The 18,131-nt window shown below is 38.1% G+C and overlaps 1 protein-coding gene across 1 annotated transcript in view; it reads right to left on the minus strand.

Annotated features, from left to right (window-relative positions):
* The window catches only part of LOC140237539 (cold shock domain-containing protein E1-like), a 35,349-nt gene extending 18,260 nt beyond the window's left edge, over window positions 1-17,089 (minus strand). Inside the window, exons 1-5 of the mRNA XM_072317475.1 lie at window positions 17,032-17,089; window positions 7,163-7,488; window positions 3,415-3,515; window positions 2,347-2,395; window positions 1,476-1,572 (exon numbers count right to left, since the gene is read on the minus strand). Coding sequence (XP_072173576.1) covers window positions 1,476-1,572; window positions 2,347-2,395; window positions 3,415-3,515; window positions 7,163-7,189 — 274 coding nt within the window. The 5' untranslated portion in view covers window positions 7,190-7,488; window positions 17,032-17,089. The remainder of the gene's footprint in view (window positions 1-1,475; window positions 1,573-2,346; window positions 2,396-3,414; window positions 3,516-7,162; window positions 7,489-17,031) is intronic.
* Window positions 17,090-18,131: the final 1,042 nt, after the last annotated feature.

Raw genomic sequence — 18,131 nt, forward strand, 5'->3', positions numbered from 1 at the left:
CAGCAATTGTGGAAACCCTTTGTGGCAAGGCCCATACTGTATATGCTGTTATTTTCGAGTACAGATATTTTCGCGAATGAGGAGGTCATAGACATTTTCGCGAGAGATGTTGTTTTCGCGAACTGATGCCGACGCTAATGGAAATGCGTTATTACCCTAGTGCATGGAGACATTTTTGTGTCCATGTTAAATTCGCGATCCAACTGAGATTTGCGAAATTTGTGAAAATTAAACCCTCGCAAAAATAACAGCTTATACGGTAATTAGTGGCAACAGAGATTAATTTGGAGATACGTGTATGCACAAATCGTCGTGAGCTGCGTCATGACATGGTGCTAGTCCAGTGATAAATACTCCATGAGGCCTATAAAGCTGGTTGTATCATGTGCTGCTTTCTGACAGAGTTTGCAGTTTATACAGGTCTCTTTCTCACACACACACACATGCACACACAAACATACACATGCACACCACCGAGGGTACACATTATCCACTTCCTGCGTAATGACAAGTAGGTAAACAAACACGGACCACTGCTCAGTACATACTATGTTTTCATCATCTTGGACCATAATACACTACTCCACTATTGACTGATGTGCAAGTTAAGATGTGAGGATCTAGGCACTACTGTTTTGTCATCATTACATCACGTTCCTTTTCTGTGCCAGCTTCCCCTCAAAATGCGGTCACATGATCTACCCACACACGACTGCAAGCGCTGTCTGAAACATTTCCACTCAGTAGGGGTTGTCTCCTTCCTTGTCTTTCAAGAGTATGCCTTACACAAGGCAGCCATTTCCTACTGAGTTCTAATATTTTTATGTTTTGTTTCTGTCTAGATCTGTTATTAAATACATGTCGAGCTCCTATCACATTTTGCTGACTTTTCATGTTTGAAAGGTTTTGATGTTAGCCCACGCATAAGAATATCAACAACAAGAAACAAAAATATGCAAAAGAAACTGACATAAACAACTCTTCTCTAATAGCTGACAAAATTTTTGAATTTATTAGCAAGTCATTCTCTAGAAGTGCTCAAGTACCTTGTCACAAAACAAGCTTTGGTTTCAAAAAAAAAAAAAGAAGTAAAAAACACTGAACCAATACTTTCAATGGCAGTTAATCTTTTTTTTTTCATTTTTTTTTTTTAAAGTGTGTCTCTTTCACTTTTATTTCCCAGGATAATACATAATTATATGTCACACATTATCAAAAACCTTTTGCTCTATACAGGCACAGTAATAAAGGGGCTATGTAGGAAATATGTACATTCAATTCCTGGACACCACATTTGTTTCATGTGTATGAGCAGAAACCCTCAGTGTGGATTTACTCCTCATGAAATACCAGCATTGCACTGCAAAGAAACAATGCAAAACTTTTTTTTTGGGTACTGCTGCAAAGTGCATCATATCTATGAAGTATTTTCAGAGTGCAAGGAGACAAAATTTCCTAGAGGACGACATTATTACCTCCAATGTGCAGAGCCTCGATGGGGCCCTCAAAGTGGCTGTAGTGGAAGAAGAGTCTCCCCTCGCGGTCACAGCACTGGAGAAATCCATAGGAGGACTGCAAGAAGGGGATAGGACAAGAACAAACGAATCAACCAGAGCTAAAGACAGTCGTACCCATGTGCAGGTTTAACAAGACAGGTACTCTCTTTGATATAATTATGTCTTGTGCTTCTACAAATATCACTTACCCTTTAATACTAATGTGCTACCAAATGAGGAAGTAAAACATAGATACAAGCTGCCTTCTACAGAGCACTATGCAAGACATCACAAGGTATCACTTTGACTGTCCAACTGATATTTCATCTGAATGAATGCCAAACACTGTCTGCTCTACATGGGGCTTGCACTAAGAATTCAGTCCTCCAGGAACACACATTGCAATCATTCCCTTTAAATCATAAACCAACACTTCGGTTTCATTTCACTTGATAAATCTGACAAATACTAAAAATCAGCTTTGTATTATGTCATACAAATCGGGCATGAGGAAAGACCCATCAACTTGCAGAAAAAGGTGATAGGGTTTTTTTTTTCTTTGTCTTCCACATCGCTGGGGAAAGATGAGGAGTTAGGGAGCCCATTGACTTTGGCAGGATTTCAGACCTTCCCTGGCTAACTGAAAGGTCAGGGGACTGCGGGAATCATCTTCTTTAAACACACTGCCTGATAAGGAGTGTGGAAATCACTTCTGTAGCAAAACACTGAAGTCTGTCACTCACCCTTTGAAACCGTACCTGTCTGGAATTAGTGTACGTGTGTACATGACAGAACATGTGATACATTTAATGAGAAATGAAAGCGATGTTGTGGGCAAAAGGAGACTTACCAGCATCTTTTCAATGATACCAGTTTCTCGTACAGGCACTGTGGCAATGCTGGGAAAAACAATGAATAATATTAAAGCATGAAGCAACTTGGGGCAGCATTGGTCTTTTCTGCTGATAATGAAACAAGTCATTTGGTGAAATCAAGACACATATATCTTGATGTGATAAAAAAAAAGACTTAAATATGTACAAAGACATGAATATATAAAGACTCAATTTATATACAGACATACACATACAAAACACCAACTACCATATTTAGGAAATAGCATAATACAAGAATATCTGAAAATCAGTGAACCACCATGTTAACCCCCATACTAGTATCTCAGGGTGTACTATTTAAATATACAATGCACATTATTCACAAGAACATATCATTCTCTGCATACATGTGCCTACATTAATAAGTACAGGGATCCCTTTTTATCAGACACCTGTCATTTCGTTACGTGGACATCCACATACAGAAGAGGCTTGAAGCCTACACTGTGGCATAGAAAGAGGGGTGGTGTAATTCTTTGTTATGTTCTGACCTGGTTTAATAATTCAACTGTATGGCAACAGAAAAAAGGAAAAAAGCATTACCCGAGACTGACTCACAAGTATGTATTACTTTAAGGATACAAGTTTGCCTACTTGCAACAGATTATTAATACATGTATGTACCTAAAATATTCTGTATTTGGTTTATTGTAAATAAGTGTTGTACAGTGGACTCCCATTATAACAAAGTCCTCGGGACCGGCAGTTTTCTTCCGTTATATCGAAATTTCATTGTAACCGAACAAATAAACAACAAAAGCAAAGAGTGGGTTTTGTTGCTGCCTGAATTTCTATTTCGTTGTAACTGGAATTTTGTCATAACAGTGTTCTTTATAACAGAAGTGCACTGTCTTAGTACAAAATGTTGCCTTGCCAAACATATCTTATTATATAAATTCATGAAAAGTTGCATTCACTGTGCAGGATATGAAAATGCTTAGAAAACCTTAAACTAAAAGATATCCTACACAACAGTTTATAACATAAAAAAAAAATATCAGATTCATTATCACAGTTCTTACCCATTGTTGATGGGTGTCCCCGGGTAGCTTGTTGACCTGTGAAAAGTGAGGGCGCCCCCATTGGGTGAAAAAGGTTTGGAATGGTCCTGGGAATTGCAGCGCTGGTAAAGAGAAAGAGAGAGAGAGAGAGTGAGAGTGAGGGAAAAAAACACAATAATGTATCATCCATTCATGTCCTCATTCATCAAGTCCTGGGTTAACTGCAGCAGAAATCATTATCTTCCATTAAATTGGCAACACTGAACATCACTGCATACTGTATGTTACATTAGAGAATCAGTTGTACATCATGAAACTGGTTAGATTTAATAAAGCTACACAAATCAAAGGGAAATTTACAAAAATTGCCAATTCTTAAGGGCACAGAACTTTAAATCTTCTCAAATGTGTTGCCACATATCGTAAGAGACAGTACTCTACGAATTGTGCAAATAGGAGGTGTTTGCGGCTGGATCATTAATTAAATCAAATCTAATCCTAACCATGTGCTATTTGTCGGGGGGGGGGGGGGGGGATCTAGTCGACAACACACTGATCTGGCCTAGAACTGTCAAATCAAAGACTGTTCCATTTATATGATATGTTATTTGCAATACTGTAAAAGTGGATATTTTCGCGTGACTAATTTTTCGCGCTTGGCCGGGTCGGAAGAGTTTCGCGTGTTTTTAATTCCGCAGAATCAAGACATCACGCACAGGCACATATGGCAAGCAAAAATATTCGCATGCTTTTATTTTCGCGCTAGTTTCTGGTTGCGCGAAATGCGCGAAAATTTGAACACCGCGAAAATTTCCACTTTTACAGTACGCACTTGTAAACTTGTTTGCAATATACAGTGTATATAAACTGTGTAGATACTTCTGAATACTGCATGCACTGATACACATCTGTGAACAGTATCCAGACATTGTAACTGTACATTCCAGCTACACAATATTCCATTCTCAGACTTTTGTAACATGGAATGGCAAAGAATGTGAAGTACAAGGACAGAAATGGGGAAAGATAGGGCAATATAAAGTATCACATAAACACACACAATTTTTTAAATATACAATGTATTGTGTGTCAATCAAGAAGAAAACAAGAGGAATGGGGGGGGGGGTAGTTCGAAAGAAAGCCAAGGTGACCAATTAATCATGTTGTTATTCCTGCACAACATACAAAACAACAATATTATTTAAACTTTGATGTAATGTATAATGTAATATGAACTATGACTAGGAACTAGTTCCATTTGAATGTGTTGTAAACAAAGCAGAGAGGCTGAGTAATATCACCACTCGGCATGATGATGACACATCATTTCTACACAACTGCGTGTCTTGTGAGCACTGGGCCAACAATGCCTGCGCTGCAGCGGGAAGTTGGAATACAACCCTGCATGGATGGGCTGATGCTGGAAAACAGGCAACCCCTGGTTCCCCTCTCAAAGATAATTACTGGATGAGCAGCTGGTGATGACAAGCTGTCTGGTGACATTCAATAACACATGATCAAGACCTACAATTGTACATGTGCTCGACACCCACACAGGGCAGCTCCTCAGCTGTGCAAAGGGGCATAGCTGGGTACACATAGTTTCGCATAACTGGATTCCAGGAAAGCACGGGCCCAGCCCGCTCTGCCTTGTGTCTGATCGAGCACTTTAACTCTGTGTTGACACAAAACAAATCAGGACTCTATGCATGAAATCTGTTCAAAGCATTTCCCTGATGGTTTCAGATATTTCACACTTGAGATGTAAAGTACTTTTCGGGATGTGGGAAACTGGTTAGAAGTTTGCTTACAGCATAGTAACTATAAAATTGTACACACTGCTCATACTTTATAAGTAACTTTACACTGGCACAATCACTGTACTGAAATTTGAACAGTGCACACTTAAAGTGTACAACTGTACATGGTTGCATTTGCATCTATAGCAAAACTTAAAGCATACTGTACCTCCAAACAAAAACTCTTAAATAAGATTTCAGTTCATTTAATGTTAGATACAATGTATGAAGCACTCTTGTGACAGGGAATTACACTGTACATTGTATTTCTTTTCATTCTATTCATTATGATATAATATTACAAATGGTGCACTTAATTAATAAGTCTTCATTGTCAGAAGTATGATTATTGTGAAATTTAACAGAATCAAGAAGCTACGCATCTTTAAATGAGCATCATACTTTCATTTTTAAAACAACACACAGCAATGATAAAGGCAAATATTCTATCTTTAGCCTAGTGACTACATTACACTTGTATGGAACACATTCTAGTGCAGCATATCTTGTGATTTTTTTTTTTTAATATCATACATGTGTGTAGCATGTAAAGGGAATGAATCTCTCAAATCATTTTATACTCAGTGTACATTGTAACTGTCAATGCTATGCACCAATATCCTTCCAATTTGCTATCAAATTGGTGAAATGAAATATTCAAATTCAGGATGTGTGCACTACCCAACACACGATGCAGTGCACAAACACAACATCAGGCACACGACTCAGACAACACCAATCCATGCCTCACATATTACACATACACTGCATGTACTTGTACATTGCCTCCGGCGCAAAAACAATTCAAAGGCAAATCTGTCTGCATCATGCATGCCTACATGTGCACGCATCTCTGGACTGCGCATGACGGAATGCGGTCGCCGTTGCCAAGATGTCAGCTACAATGCCCACGAAACAATGCTTGTTTATGCTGGTTGGAGTGGACAGCAAGCACTGACGTCTTCAAATAGTTACTTGCACATCACTGTGAGTGTACACAGTTATCTATTATAGACCTGCTCGGTTTTGGTGCTACAATTGTATTTCAGCATAACTTTTGACATTTTGCTTTAAATAAAGTTCATATATACACAATGTACTGCTTTTGCCTTAATCAATTCTAATGGATGTTGTTAAAGGGATGGTACAGTATTGGTGAAGAGGAGAATTGGACTTTTAACTTTTTGCAAGATACCAAGAAAACATTTATGACATAGTACAGAACATGCCATTCTAAGAGGAGGTCTACCAAATTTAAAGTTTATTTGATGAAAATCAGGTTTGGTACGACTGAAACATCCAAAAACAAAGTAAAAGAAAGCGATCGTAAAAGAGTGTGGGTCCCACACTTTATTAGAATAGCTCTGTTTTGGATATCTCAGCCATTTCAAAACCAATTTTCATCAAATAAATAAATTCCTAATGGAATTACATGCTCTTTCATATTTCATATAAAAGAGGTTTCTCATTATCTCACCAAAAATTTTAGAAACCTGAAATTAGGTCTCAACCAAAACTATATGATCCCTTTAACCCTGTACAACTGACAAAAACAAAAAACAAAAAACAAACACATTTGCATGGGAACTAATAAATTGGTGTTCTTAAAGCATAAATAGCAGAGAGTAGTAATTCAGTCTGGGTAATGCGAACCAAGCAGAGAAACACACAAACACACACACACACACACACACACACACACACACACACACACACACACACACACACACACACACAACAGTTTGTGACATCAATGCAGGATAGTGATAAAAAAAAATATACAGAAAATTCAACATAATAAAGATGTCACAAACTATTGTATATTTCTCATCCACTGGAGGAGGCACTGCTCATAACTTTAGAACGGATTGCTGCGTTCATTCCGTCCACATGCATATTTAGGTTTCATTCCCCTATAAACAGGAGTCTCCAAGGAGTAGTGATGCACAGTTCAACGACAATTGCCTTACCTGCATTTTCCATTGAGGACTGGCCATTATCTGTTGTATAATGATTCCCTGGCACAGCTGACAGCAAATTCTGAGATGGTTTGAGATGAAAGTGAATGGGTGTCAAGGAAAACTTCTCTTCGTTTCTCTCCTGGTTTCTTCTTGGCAGAGTGCTGCTCTTTGCGCTTCACAGTTCAAGTAACTTTTCACTGAGTTCCTCCAAGTTAGAGCCACTTGACTTGATGGTCTTTGAATGGTCGGTGCTGTGTTGAGCTGAGTAGAGTTGACAGAAAGACTTCTTACAGCGAGTGTTGCATCTCATGGGCAGCTTGGATGAAGGAAGGATACTGCATCAAAAAAGAAAAAAAAAAAGGATACAAAACATATTTAAAACAATAGGGCTTACATTATTCAACTATCTGCAGTGCATTTTCCCACTGAAATGAATGGTACGGAAAACTTTCGATTCTTTTCAATATGACAAAATGTACCCAAAATATGTAACCATGACATAACTTCATGACACATAACATTCACTGGATACCATGTTCTTGTCAATGTAATGATTGTATGAAAAAAGAATAACTGAGACAGGGGCAGGTAGAATATTCATGCATGATTTATTTGAAATGATAATAATAAAAAATTTCATATCTGACTTCCTCACCACCCCCCGATGTCAGAGGTACATTGTACAAGGGTTATAACACTGCTAATAATAACAACATCATCACTGCACCATGAGCCGCATTTGACAATGATGTGTGCTGAATCAGCTGTGACTGGCACAATCCTTTGATATCATGTTTCAACTTCAATTCTGACTGCACAGAAAAGAATGCACAGATAAGAACAGTAAGAAGGCAGTTTACTGCATACGGTTTGCAAAATATCTGACTTAAATAATGTAAATATTTACCAGGTGCCTAACTTTAAAATCAAACGGCTATATTTGTATGATATACTGCAATTCAGATCTACATGTACACTGTAGTTCATTTTTGTGCTCTTTTAAACAAGGACAAGGTTTGGTAACATGATGAAGCACAAGCATACTAAATTCCTATTCTCATGTGCTTTCAACAGTTTTTACCTTATACATTGTAAATCCCACTTCATACAATGCATGTAAACTTACATTTGTATAACACAATTTTGTACTCAGTCACTGGGAGTTGTATGCACACATGTGTGTGTACCTACATGTAAATAATGCTGAGTTCTGCATTTGATATAATTTTGTACTTTCAGTGATAGTGCTTTAAATGAGACTGTGGATTTGCACAGAAAGAGGAATAAACTTCAAATTTAATCAAAGTTATTCAGCTATTGCAAATCATATGTTATCATTTCCATTCTTACATATACTTTGACAACAGAGGTTTCCCAAGTCTTCTAAAACGCATTTAACGGAAAAACTGATCTACTCATTTTTATAATGGCACTGTCAGCTTTAAATACTTTCAACCCCCCCCCCAAAAAAAACAAAAAAAACAAAAACATGCTTTTCTTACCAAAAAAAAACATTGAATATGACTTTGCCAACATAAAACCCCTCCACCCGTTAACTATACCATTGCCTGTTTGTTTCATTGTCTCAAAAGATGAAATTTCGTCAAGGAACCTTGTGACTTTTGACCTGATGCTCATAACTTTGAGTTGTATAATCTCTTTATCCTGGTGTGGTTTGGATTTTTGCAATGTACACAATGTACATTGTATGGTTCACATACACTTAAGATACAAGTTTCCATTTAACCTATTAGTAACTGAACCACCCGAAACTGTTTGTACCTGTCTCATTACTTGCTAAAATCCCTTGAAACCACCAGTTCAATTTTTTGTAGTTTAATGCTTTACCATTTTCATTGTTTTCCTATAGAATATATAATTACAAAATTTGAAAGAGGTCTAAGGTCAACAAAGGTATGTTAGATTTGCTTCTGTGACACACCATTCTCTCTTGGTGAAGTCTTAATAGGCTTTCAAATAAACATAACTTGTAACAGACAAAAATAAACATGCAGTGAGCTATTTTACATAATTTAGAAAGTTGTCAAAATGCGAGTAATATTGCTGCACCTTCTACAGCAGGGAACCACAGGCCATTATGTACGGAATCTTCAGTTGCTAAAGGGTTAAATACCTCTCGTTGCCAAGTAGTACAAGGCATGCTAAAAAGAGGTAATCCCTCACTGTACTTTACACCATGTATGACTAGACAGATGGATGGATAGATGAATGGATGGATAGGATGTATGGACAGATAGTGAGAAAACCCAAAACATAATGCCTTTAGCACTGCTGAGTGAAAACAGTAGTAAAACATCTGTTCCTGTCAGACATGTTATCATTCACCTTTGGCAATGACATGCTTTCGGTAGCTCCACGGTGCTTTCATCCCCAAATACCGCTTTGTGGGCGCACAGACTCAGACAAGGTACACAAGGTATACTTTTGTGATGGAAATTCCTTTTCCTCACAGAACTTCAGGCAAACGAAAGACAGTAAGGCATGTCTGCTGCATGCTTCGCATATTTTAAAAAAAATTAACAACAGGGCACAGCTAGTTTTTCATATTATAGAAATATAGTTTAAGAGCCATTTCCTGGTTTTTACAATGATAACAAAGACTTCTGTGTTATTGGATAAATTGTCATTATGTCCGTTCCCAGCACTTGCAAACTGCAAACACTGAAATAAAATAAGAGAACTCTCCATGAGATGGTATGGAAAAAATAAACAAAATAACACTTCTAAGTCTCACAACAGATTAACAAGCGACATATCACTCTGGTATGTGAAAAAATTGAAAAATCAACCAGTATTAAATTACAAGCTCAAAGTGATAGTAAGAAAAGACAAATTGAAGAATTTTCCCAATACAGATCACAAGCTGACACATCATACTGAACAGATTGTACTGTATGTGAATACTTGGTTGGGGGAATCAGCCAGAAAGGAGGTAAGAGCTTCAAAATCTATGTTGTTAGTTACTCAGTTTTGTGCTTTCAGTCACTATGCCCTGCACACTTGTACATTAGATACTGAAAGCACACAAAGTCAACACATGCCTATCGACACACATTCTCATCAAAAAATAACATCCACAGAAGAAAAATTGTGAGCTGACCCGAAACAATCATGTTGCAATGGCAGTTGCATCAGTAAGACTGCTACGAACAGACAGTACAAGAGTGTGTCACATCCCCTGACCTCCCAACCCCCCCCCCCCCCCCAGCACCAGACTTTGTCTACTAACTTGTACATGTACATAACCGTCTACCCTCAGGGCACCCATGCCCATTCTACATGCCGCATACCAGGTACCAGTATGATCATTACACAGTGACGTAGGCAATGTACAGGATTAGGGTTCCGCATAAGTCTGATGACATTTGTACGCGAGTGTGTTCACCATGTGAGATGTAAAACATCGTCAAATTTTTCCAAAGAATGTCGCCCACAGACAGAAACTAGAGTGCAGCTTGTTGTGGGGAGTGGTGGACAAGTGACAAGGAGGGAAACCATTCAGCATGCTACATGCCACACTCTCAAAACGGAAATGAAATCGAACCCCACCTTTTTTTTTTATTACCGCACTATAATTTTAATTCATGTCTCCCTCAATGACTTCTGTTCTTATTCATGGATTCAGATAGAATTCTGACCTATTCGTACTTATGATACCATAGAGATCTGTAAAACTATTTCTGAATTAAAGGGAACGCAAACCCAAAGAGCAATGTGGATTGAGCGAAAGTAGCGACATTGGTAGAACACATTCAGTGACAGTTTAAGGAAAATCGGGCAATCGATGCAAAAGTTATGAATTTTTTCAAGTTTTGGTGTTGGAACCGCTGGATGAGGAAACTACTAGAGGTTATGACGTATGAGTGGACAACAATACACTGTACAAAGAAAATATAAAGGAAATTCAACAAAAATTCACCTTTCTAGCATTATGAAAGAGCATTTGACTAACCTCTTTCAGAAAGCAGGGGGAATAATGTCAGTATCAAGTTGATGGAATTTGTAACTTTCATGAAAAATGAATTTTTGTGGAATTTTCTTTACATTTTCTTTATATTGTTGTCCACTCATACAATGTACTTCATAACCTCTAGTAGTTCTCCTCATCCAGCGGTTCTAACACCAAAACTTGAAAAATTCAAAACTTTTGCATCGACTGTCCGATTTTCTTCAAACTTTCACTGATGTGTTCTACTAATGTTGCTGCTTTCACTCAATCCACATTGCTCTTTGTGTTTGCATTCCCTTTAAAGGTTCCAGTCTTGTCGGCAGTGCAGAATCATTTTTTTTTTTTTTTTGCACTCAACCTGCATGGCCAATTTCCATTTGAACAATACATAGATACTCGTACTTGGCAGTATTTTGAGACAAAAGAAACACCAGCTCCTGGAGTTAGCAGTTTGTATTTTGTCTTGCTGGAGTGAAGGCCTTTATACCACAACTTTGCAAAGAAACAGATCACTAACAATCACACCTACAGAGGGTATGACCACCCAGTAAAAAAGCATGATCACACTGACTTTTCATATAAAAATTCTATAATGTTTTTGCCCCCAAAGTTCTGGCATTGCACACAACCAAAAGCACCACATGCCAAAATTTTAAAGGTTACAATTTTTCCATCAATTGGAAAGCAAACAAACAAACAAACAAATTGGTACAACCACAGAGCACATGATTTCGGTACTAGACCCCGAGTCTGTCTGACAAGCCAGGTCCTTCAGGCAGTCAGCTAATCAGTCACACAATACTTTCGTCCAGGAATTATTGCTGCTGTCACCACGGATGTTTCATCACCATCTCAACATCATTCAATTCTGACTCACACACACACACACACACACACACACACACACACACACACACACACACAAACACACTCACATACTTACCGGTACACACATATTTCAGCCCACTCTTGGGCAAATTCAGGAGGTTCCACTTGGCAAATTTCCTAGCTAAATTTGCATTTCCCTTATCCAATTTTTGTCTTGGGACTCATTCTGTTAAATGCGTAGACTGTGTTATGGGAAACAGAGCTCCATCTGGAAAGATTTATGGTCCACTGAGATGGCATTTCAAGGAATACTTTCCCTTATAGAAAATGAAAAACAATTTCAATATGTTTGGAACAAAATGTAGTGGCAGATCCAGAGAGGGGCGCACTGGGCATACGCAACCTCTTAATTTTTTTGTTAAAACAAAAGATATAAAAAGAAAATAAATAATTTTGTAAAGGTGCCTCCCCTTCACGAAATGCCTGGATCTGGCCCTGAAATTGTGTACAATTCTATGCAATGAAAATGCTACACAAATGATATTTTGTAATGAATCTAGCAATCATACCAAAACACATAGCAATTTGCTATGCAATACCAGGAAAATGATTCCCCTCATTTCAAAAATTCAGAACTTGCGGTCATGGGCAATCTCTCTGAAATAAATCTTAAAGTACAAAGTGTAGTTTGAAGTACAGCATTCAAGCATCTTCCATTTTTACTCTCTACTGATCATTGCAGCACATTACATTCAAATCAGAGAATTACCATGAGGGCATCTACAAGTTAATGCACAGTCTTGCATCAAGTTTCAAACTCAGCCACTCCAATGAAGAGGTCTGGCAGTACGTTGAATTGAACATGCAAGTTTGAATTTACAATTGTGTTTAAAGGTTTCATATATTTTTATGAACATCTTTTTAAAAACTTAAATTTAATTTAATGTGAAAAAGGAAGAATGCTATGAAGGATAAATTATTCTTCAATGTAAATCCCTACACAATACTTGTTTTTCTATTTTGATCTGCTCCAGCCCTGCTCTGCTAAGATTTTTGCCAATAAATGTCAAACATACAAGGCACATCTTGCTGCCATTGTTGGGTACTGCCTCAAAACCACTCTCACACTTGTCCTTGGCAAATAAAACTCACTATTAAACAGACAAGTCAAATTAATACGAACTTTCCTGTGCAAAGTACAATGTATGAGACCTTTACCCCAGGGCTGCACACTAATCCATTTCTTCTACAACTGTACTAGTCCAACCTGTCTGTTGGACTAGTCGTATCCGGGCAATTACCCCGAGAGGGCAATTACCCCCCGGCCAATTACTGGTTGGTGGTAAGGTTAGAGTAGAGATTAGGGTTAGGGTTAGGTTTAGGGTTAGGAGTTTGGGTTAGGGTTAGGGTTAGGTTCAGGATTAGGATTACGATTAGTGCCAGGGGAAGGGTGCGGGGTAATTGCCCAGGGGGTAATTGCCCTAGGGACTAGTAGATACCCAGTTTTCCCATTTTTTACTGGTAAATTCCTGAAAAAAGTTACTAGTCCGATAGTGATTTTAACTGGTCAGGGACTGTTGGACCAGTGCCAATGTGCAGTGTAGCTTACTATTGGCCAATGGGGCAAGCAGGACAAATATACATGTATTTTGTTATGCCCTGCATTAATGCAGATGCTCTATTTTATGAGCCAGTTTGGGGTAACATTCTGCACATGAGCAGATAAAAGTCATTTGTGAAAAAGAACATGAGACACAGTGTTGTATTAAATTAATTGACCAATGTCATGGACAGCACCTGAACAGTTTCTTTACAGTGCAGTGAAAGGACATGATTTTCTAAACATTCAAGGATGCTTGTTGAACCGTACAAGCAAGTTGAATTACCCAGGAGGTGATATATCTAGCTTTATAACTGTTTTGTTTCAATGCTATTAATGCCCATTATATTGTAATTGATGTAATCAAATATGAAATATCATGTACATTATAGCAACCAAGATCGGGTAAACTCTGAGATTACTGTAATTCCAGCCAAGCTTTTTGGCTAATATTTCACATTTTAGTCATTACCCAACTCTAATTGTGTTATTTCAGTATTATTTCACACATTTCCTATGCATTTGGCTGTATACAGGAACTTGTACATTTCAGAGTAAAAATTGACAGTTCTTCAGTCATGCAAGAACTGAATGTATTTGCCTTTAATGTCCTGTCAGAGGGACAGAGTATTTTGCCCCTTACCAGAGGAAATGGTATGATTACACACAACATTGCTCAGCTGGATTCAGAAATCAAACCTGGGTCATTTGAATCGGGAAGTAGTCTATATACAGTTGTATGTTACTGACTGAGCCAAATCACTGTCCTGACACATTAAACACAATACAGGTGTCTGCAAGATGGAAGGCTACAGAAAGCCAGACTGGAAAACAATGTTCAGAAAGATTTGAAAAACACATGTTCAAAGACTTCATTTGACAGGTAATTTTGCAATCTAATTGATTGGTCTCCCATATAATTACAAACCATAAGTCAATATCCTTTGCTAAAACTACATTGTACCAAGCTATTCCTTTTTCAACAGATAGTTCTATAAAAATCCATAAACTTCTTCTGAGATGTCCTTGATGATCAACTCCATTGTGAATTTTAATCGATGAACATTTAATCTTGTTTGTATGATGACTACAACTTGTATGATTGGCTAATCAGATTCATTCACCAAGGATCAGCTATTAGCATGTTGACTAGCTTGAATCATGTCTTTTTCCATGAAAATCCAATCCAAATATTGGTCATTACAAAAAGCTGGTACAATGCAGTGTATTCAGTTCATCAATTTTACTGTGCATACAACTGTATGTCACAGAAAATGTAGACTCAGTTTTAATCAGGATCTTTAACTTAAGAATAAGATCTCAAAGTTTTGCCACTGTGACCACAAACTTCCCACGAAACTTCCCAGGCCACTCAAACTAGGCATATTTGAACGTTGAATATTGATCTTACAAAAAATTCCTCATTTTCAACTTACAACTGTAGTTTCATTTCACTTATGGCAGAAAATGCTGTAGACTCATATCACAGGCTCAGATTGTTGATGGTGTTGTACGCGCAGAATTCTCGGGGACAAAAGGAATTAACATTTTTAACTGTGCGCCTGTGCAAGCTCATTATTTTATTCAAATCAACCGCCTGTTCTCTATTGTTAAAGCACATAAAACTTGTACATGGCAAAGACCTGTTAACATCAACTATGTGTATCAAACTAATGAGGATTTTCTTCAATTCACTTTCTTCTGTTTCCTCAGGTTATTTACTTGTACCGTCCCCATCTCTCTTGATTTGTATTTATGTATAGAATACTCAAGCATATTGCGCCTGCACATTGGGGCTGCGCCGTTTTCGCATTCAGATCTTAATATTGTACAAAACGGGTGCCGTTCCAGTGCTATATTTCCTTAATTTTTCAACAAAAACTACTAGGAATACTTACATGGGTCGATTAAACCTAAATGATTCACATTGGCGACTGTTTGATGCATTTCATTGCTTATGATGCAGAAAATGTCGTCTTAATTATAAGGCAAATATCTTCAGCTCGCCGATGCTCACTAAAACTCACAATCACTTGCACATGCGCACAGCATGCATTCAGTGCAGTGCATTGACAGCTGTATTGCTCACTACATGATGCATATTCATTTCACCTTATATGCACCGTGCGATGATGCATTATTCATATCCTTGAGCATCCATAACGTTGACGTCATTGTTCACACATGTATGCGTAGATGCGTACTAATGGATATACACGTTCAAAATAGCAGCAAAGCTCTCCACTAGGGCAGGCCGCTTACTCCTAAAAAATGTGGAAAATTTTGCAGTTTCCAGATAAATTGGTGAGAAGAACCAAGGCAATGGGGTAATGTATATTTCATTTTTTATGGTCATTGTGTTTGATAGAAATTTAGCCATGCTTTATTTGTGAAGTCGCCGTATGTGGCAATAGGGAGTTATTCGTGATTTTTAACTTCAGCTAAACTGGCGGGGTATCCGCCAGGACCGCGCCTTGCGGTGCGGTCTCCGGGGCTAATTGCGCCTCGTCTCACGTGTACTTTTGATTATACAATAATACATGCAAAAAAAGCCATTGCGCAAAGGTTGTCAATCTAAAAATAAGGTGGCCAATGAGTAGTAGACTAGCTTACAGGCCTAAAGCAAATTGTCCAAGGTTCGAACTCCCTCCCATGCCAAAATTTGACCACACGCAAAAGGCATACACCTGTAGGTTTTACATGTAGCGGGCGGTCAAATTTTGGATGGTGTTGCCGTCGAATTATGGGTGGCTTGCTTTAGCCTTTAAATTACTCTTTTTCTTTCTTGCGAATGCGCACTAAAGTTTCTAGTGACCCATAACTTCGAGAACTTTAAAGGATTGAGAAGTTTGGCTGCCAGTGAGGGTGGACGACAAATTAATCGCAAAGACTTCGCAATTGTAAACATTTGAAATCCCAAAAGGCAAGGGCAAGATGCAAGCCCGCGCCCAACAAGCTTGATGAATGAACAGGCACTGCCTCTGCATTTTTAGTGCCACCCACTGCACTGCACTGCACTGCCACTGCACTGCCACCACTGTCCTACGCGTGTATTGCCCGAGTCAAAGTAAAAAGTAAAAATATCCAAAAGTAGTCTGACTAGAGCAAATATGAAAAAGCCTTAAATAGGATGATGTGCCAGTAAATGAATATGAAGCCAATTAGGCTTTCATCTGCTCTGGAAATTGTGTTAGATAGACTCTACATGGTAATAAGCCTACGTTATTTGAGGAAAGACAATGAAAAATGCGACAGCAATGCAATCACAGTCAGCAATGACAATGAATGAATGAATTGAATCCATCGGCCAAGTCGACAATACAATTCCCCCAGTTTCAAACATAAAATGCTGTGGATTTCACGCACATATAATCTCATGATCATTATCAATGCGTCTACATCTTCCACATCTTGCTAAGTTGGGTAATTGAGACGACAGATGACTTTAAATTCTGTTCAAAAGTGAAAATTCAGACTCACCTCAACACGGCACAGCAGCACGTCTGCCCTCCGCCATAGTTTGCGTGTGTGTGTGTGTGTGTGTGTGTGTGAAATTGTTCATTCGCGATCGCGCAGCGTAGAACGTACGCATGTTATGAAGTACGCATACAAATACCACGCAGTCATCCTATCCAATGCAAGAGGTAAAGGAGCAGACAAGGCACGCGCACGCGTTCGAGTGTTGTTAGCGCTGGGCCGAGGCGGCGCGGACGGGGAAAAAAAAAAAAAAAAAAAAGGAGGGGGGGGGGGGTGTTGTTGTTATAGTTGGGAGGGGATGGGGATAGAGGGGATAGAGTTAACAATAATATACCAAAAAAAAAAAAAAAAAAAAAACACGACATTTTGCTAAAACTGGAAAGCTGTAGGCACTTACAAGGTTACTGTCATGAGCAATAAGGAACAGATAAATTTTCGAACAAATCGCACTTCTTTTCGAAAAGTTCATCTACTACCAAGTATGATAACCGAATCATATGAACAATATTGTGAACTATTGTGTTGATTATTCTTATTATTATTATTATTATCATTATCTACCAAATAGTTATCAATCAGGGAAGAAACATGCAGGAAACAAATACATGTCTTAAGTTTTTTATTGACCAACGAACAAGGTATCGTATATCTTTCATTTCACAGTGACAACAAGAAATTTGCGAGAGCTAATGTTGGTCTGCTTGAAGGCCAATTATAACATATCATAAGAACAACTCGCTCATACACATATCTGTTGTTTCACATGTTTGTTTGTGTTTGATATTACATAGGTCATGGCTTTGAACAAGTGCTAGAGTGTTTGCTTATGTATGGTTGGTAAAAACAGATGAAATTTTGTGACACCACTGGGTAATAAACCTAATCATCACCGACCTGAAGAATAATAGGCTCTGTACTTGTCTGACAGAGTATACAAGCCCTACAAATAATAATGCTAAATGATTTACATTTTGGTGAATAAAGCTACAAACTGTGACATAAAAAAAAACCAACAACAACGCTCGCATCTATCAAAGACCCATAAAAAAAAGAAAAAAAAACTTTTACATTACTGGACATTTGAATTTAGATTTCAGTTTCAG

Source organism: Diadema setosum, chromosome 14 (genome assembly GCF_964275005.1).
Source record: "Diadema setosum chromosome 14, eeDiaSeto1, whole genome shotgun sequence".
Classification (NCBI taxonomy): Eukaryota; Metazoa; Echinodermata; class Echinoidea; order Diadematoida; family Diadematidae; genus Diadema; species Diadema setosum.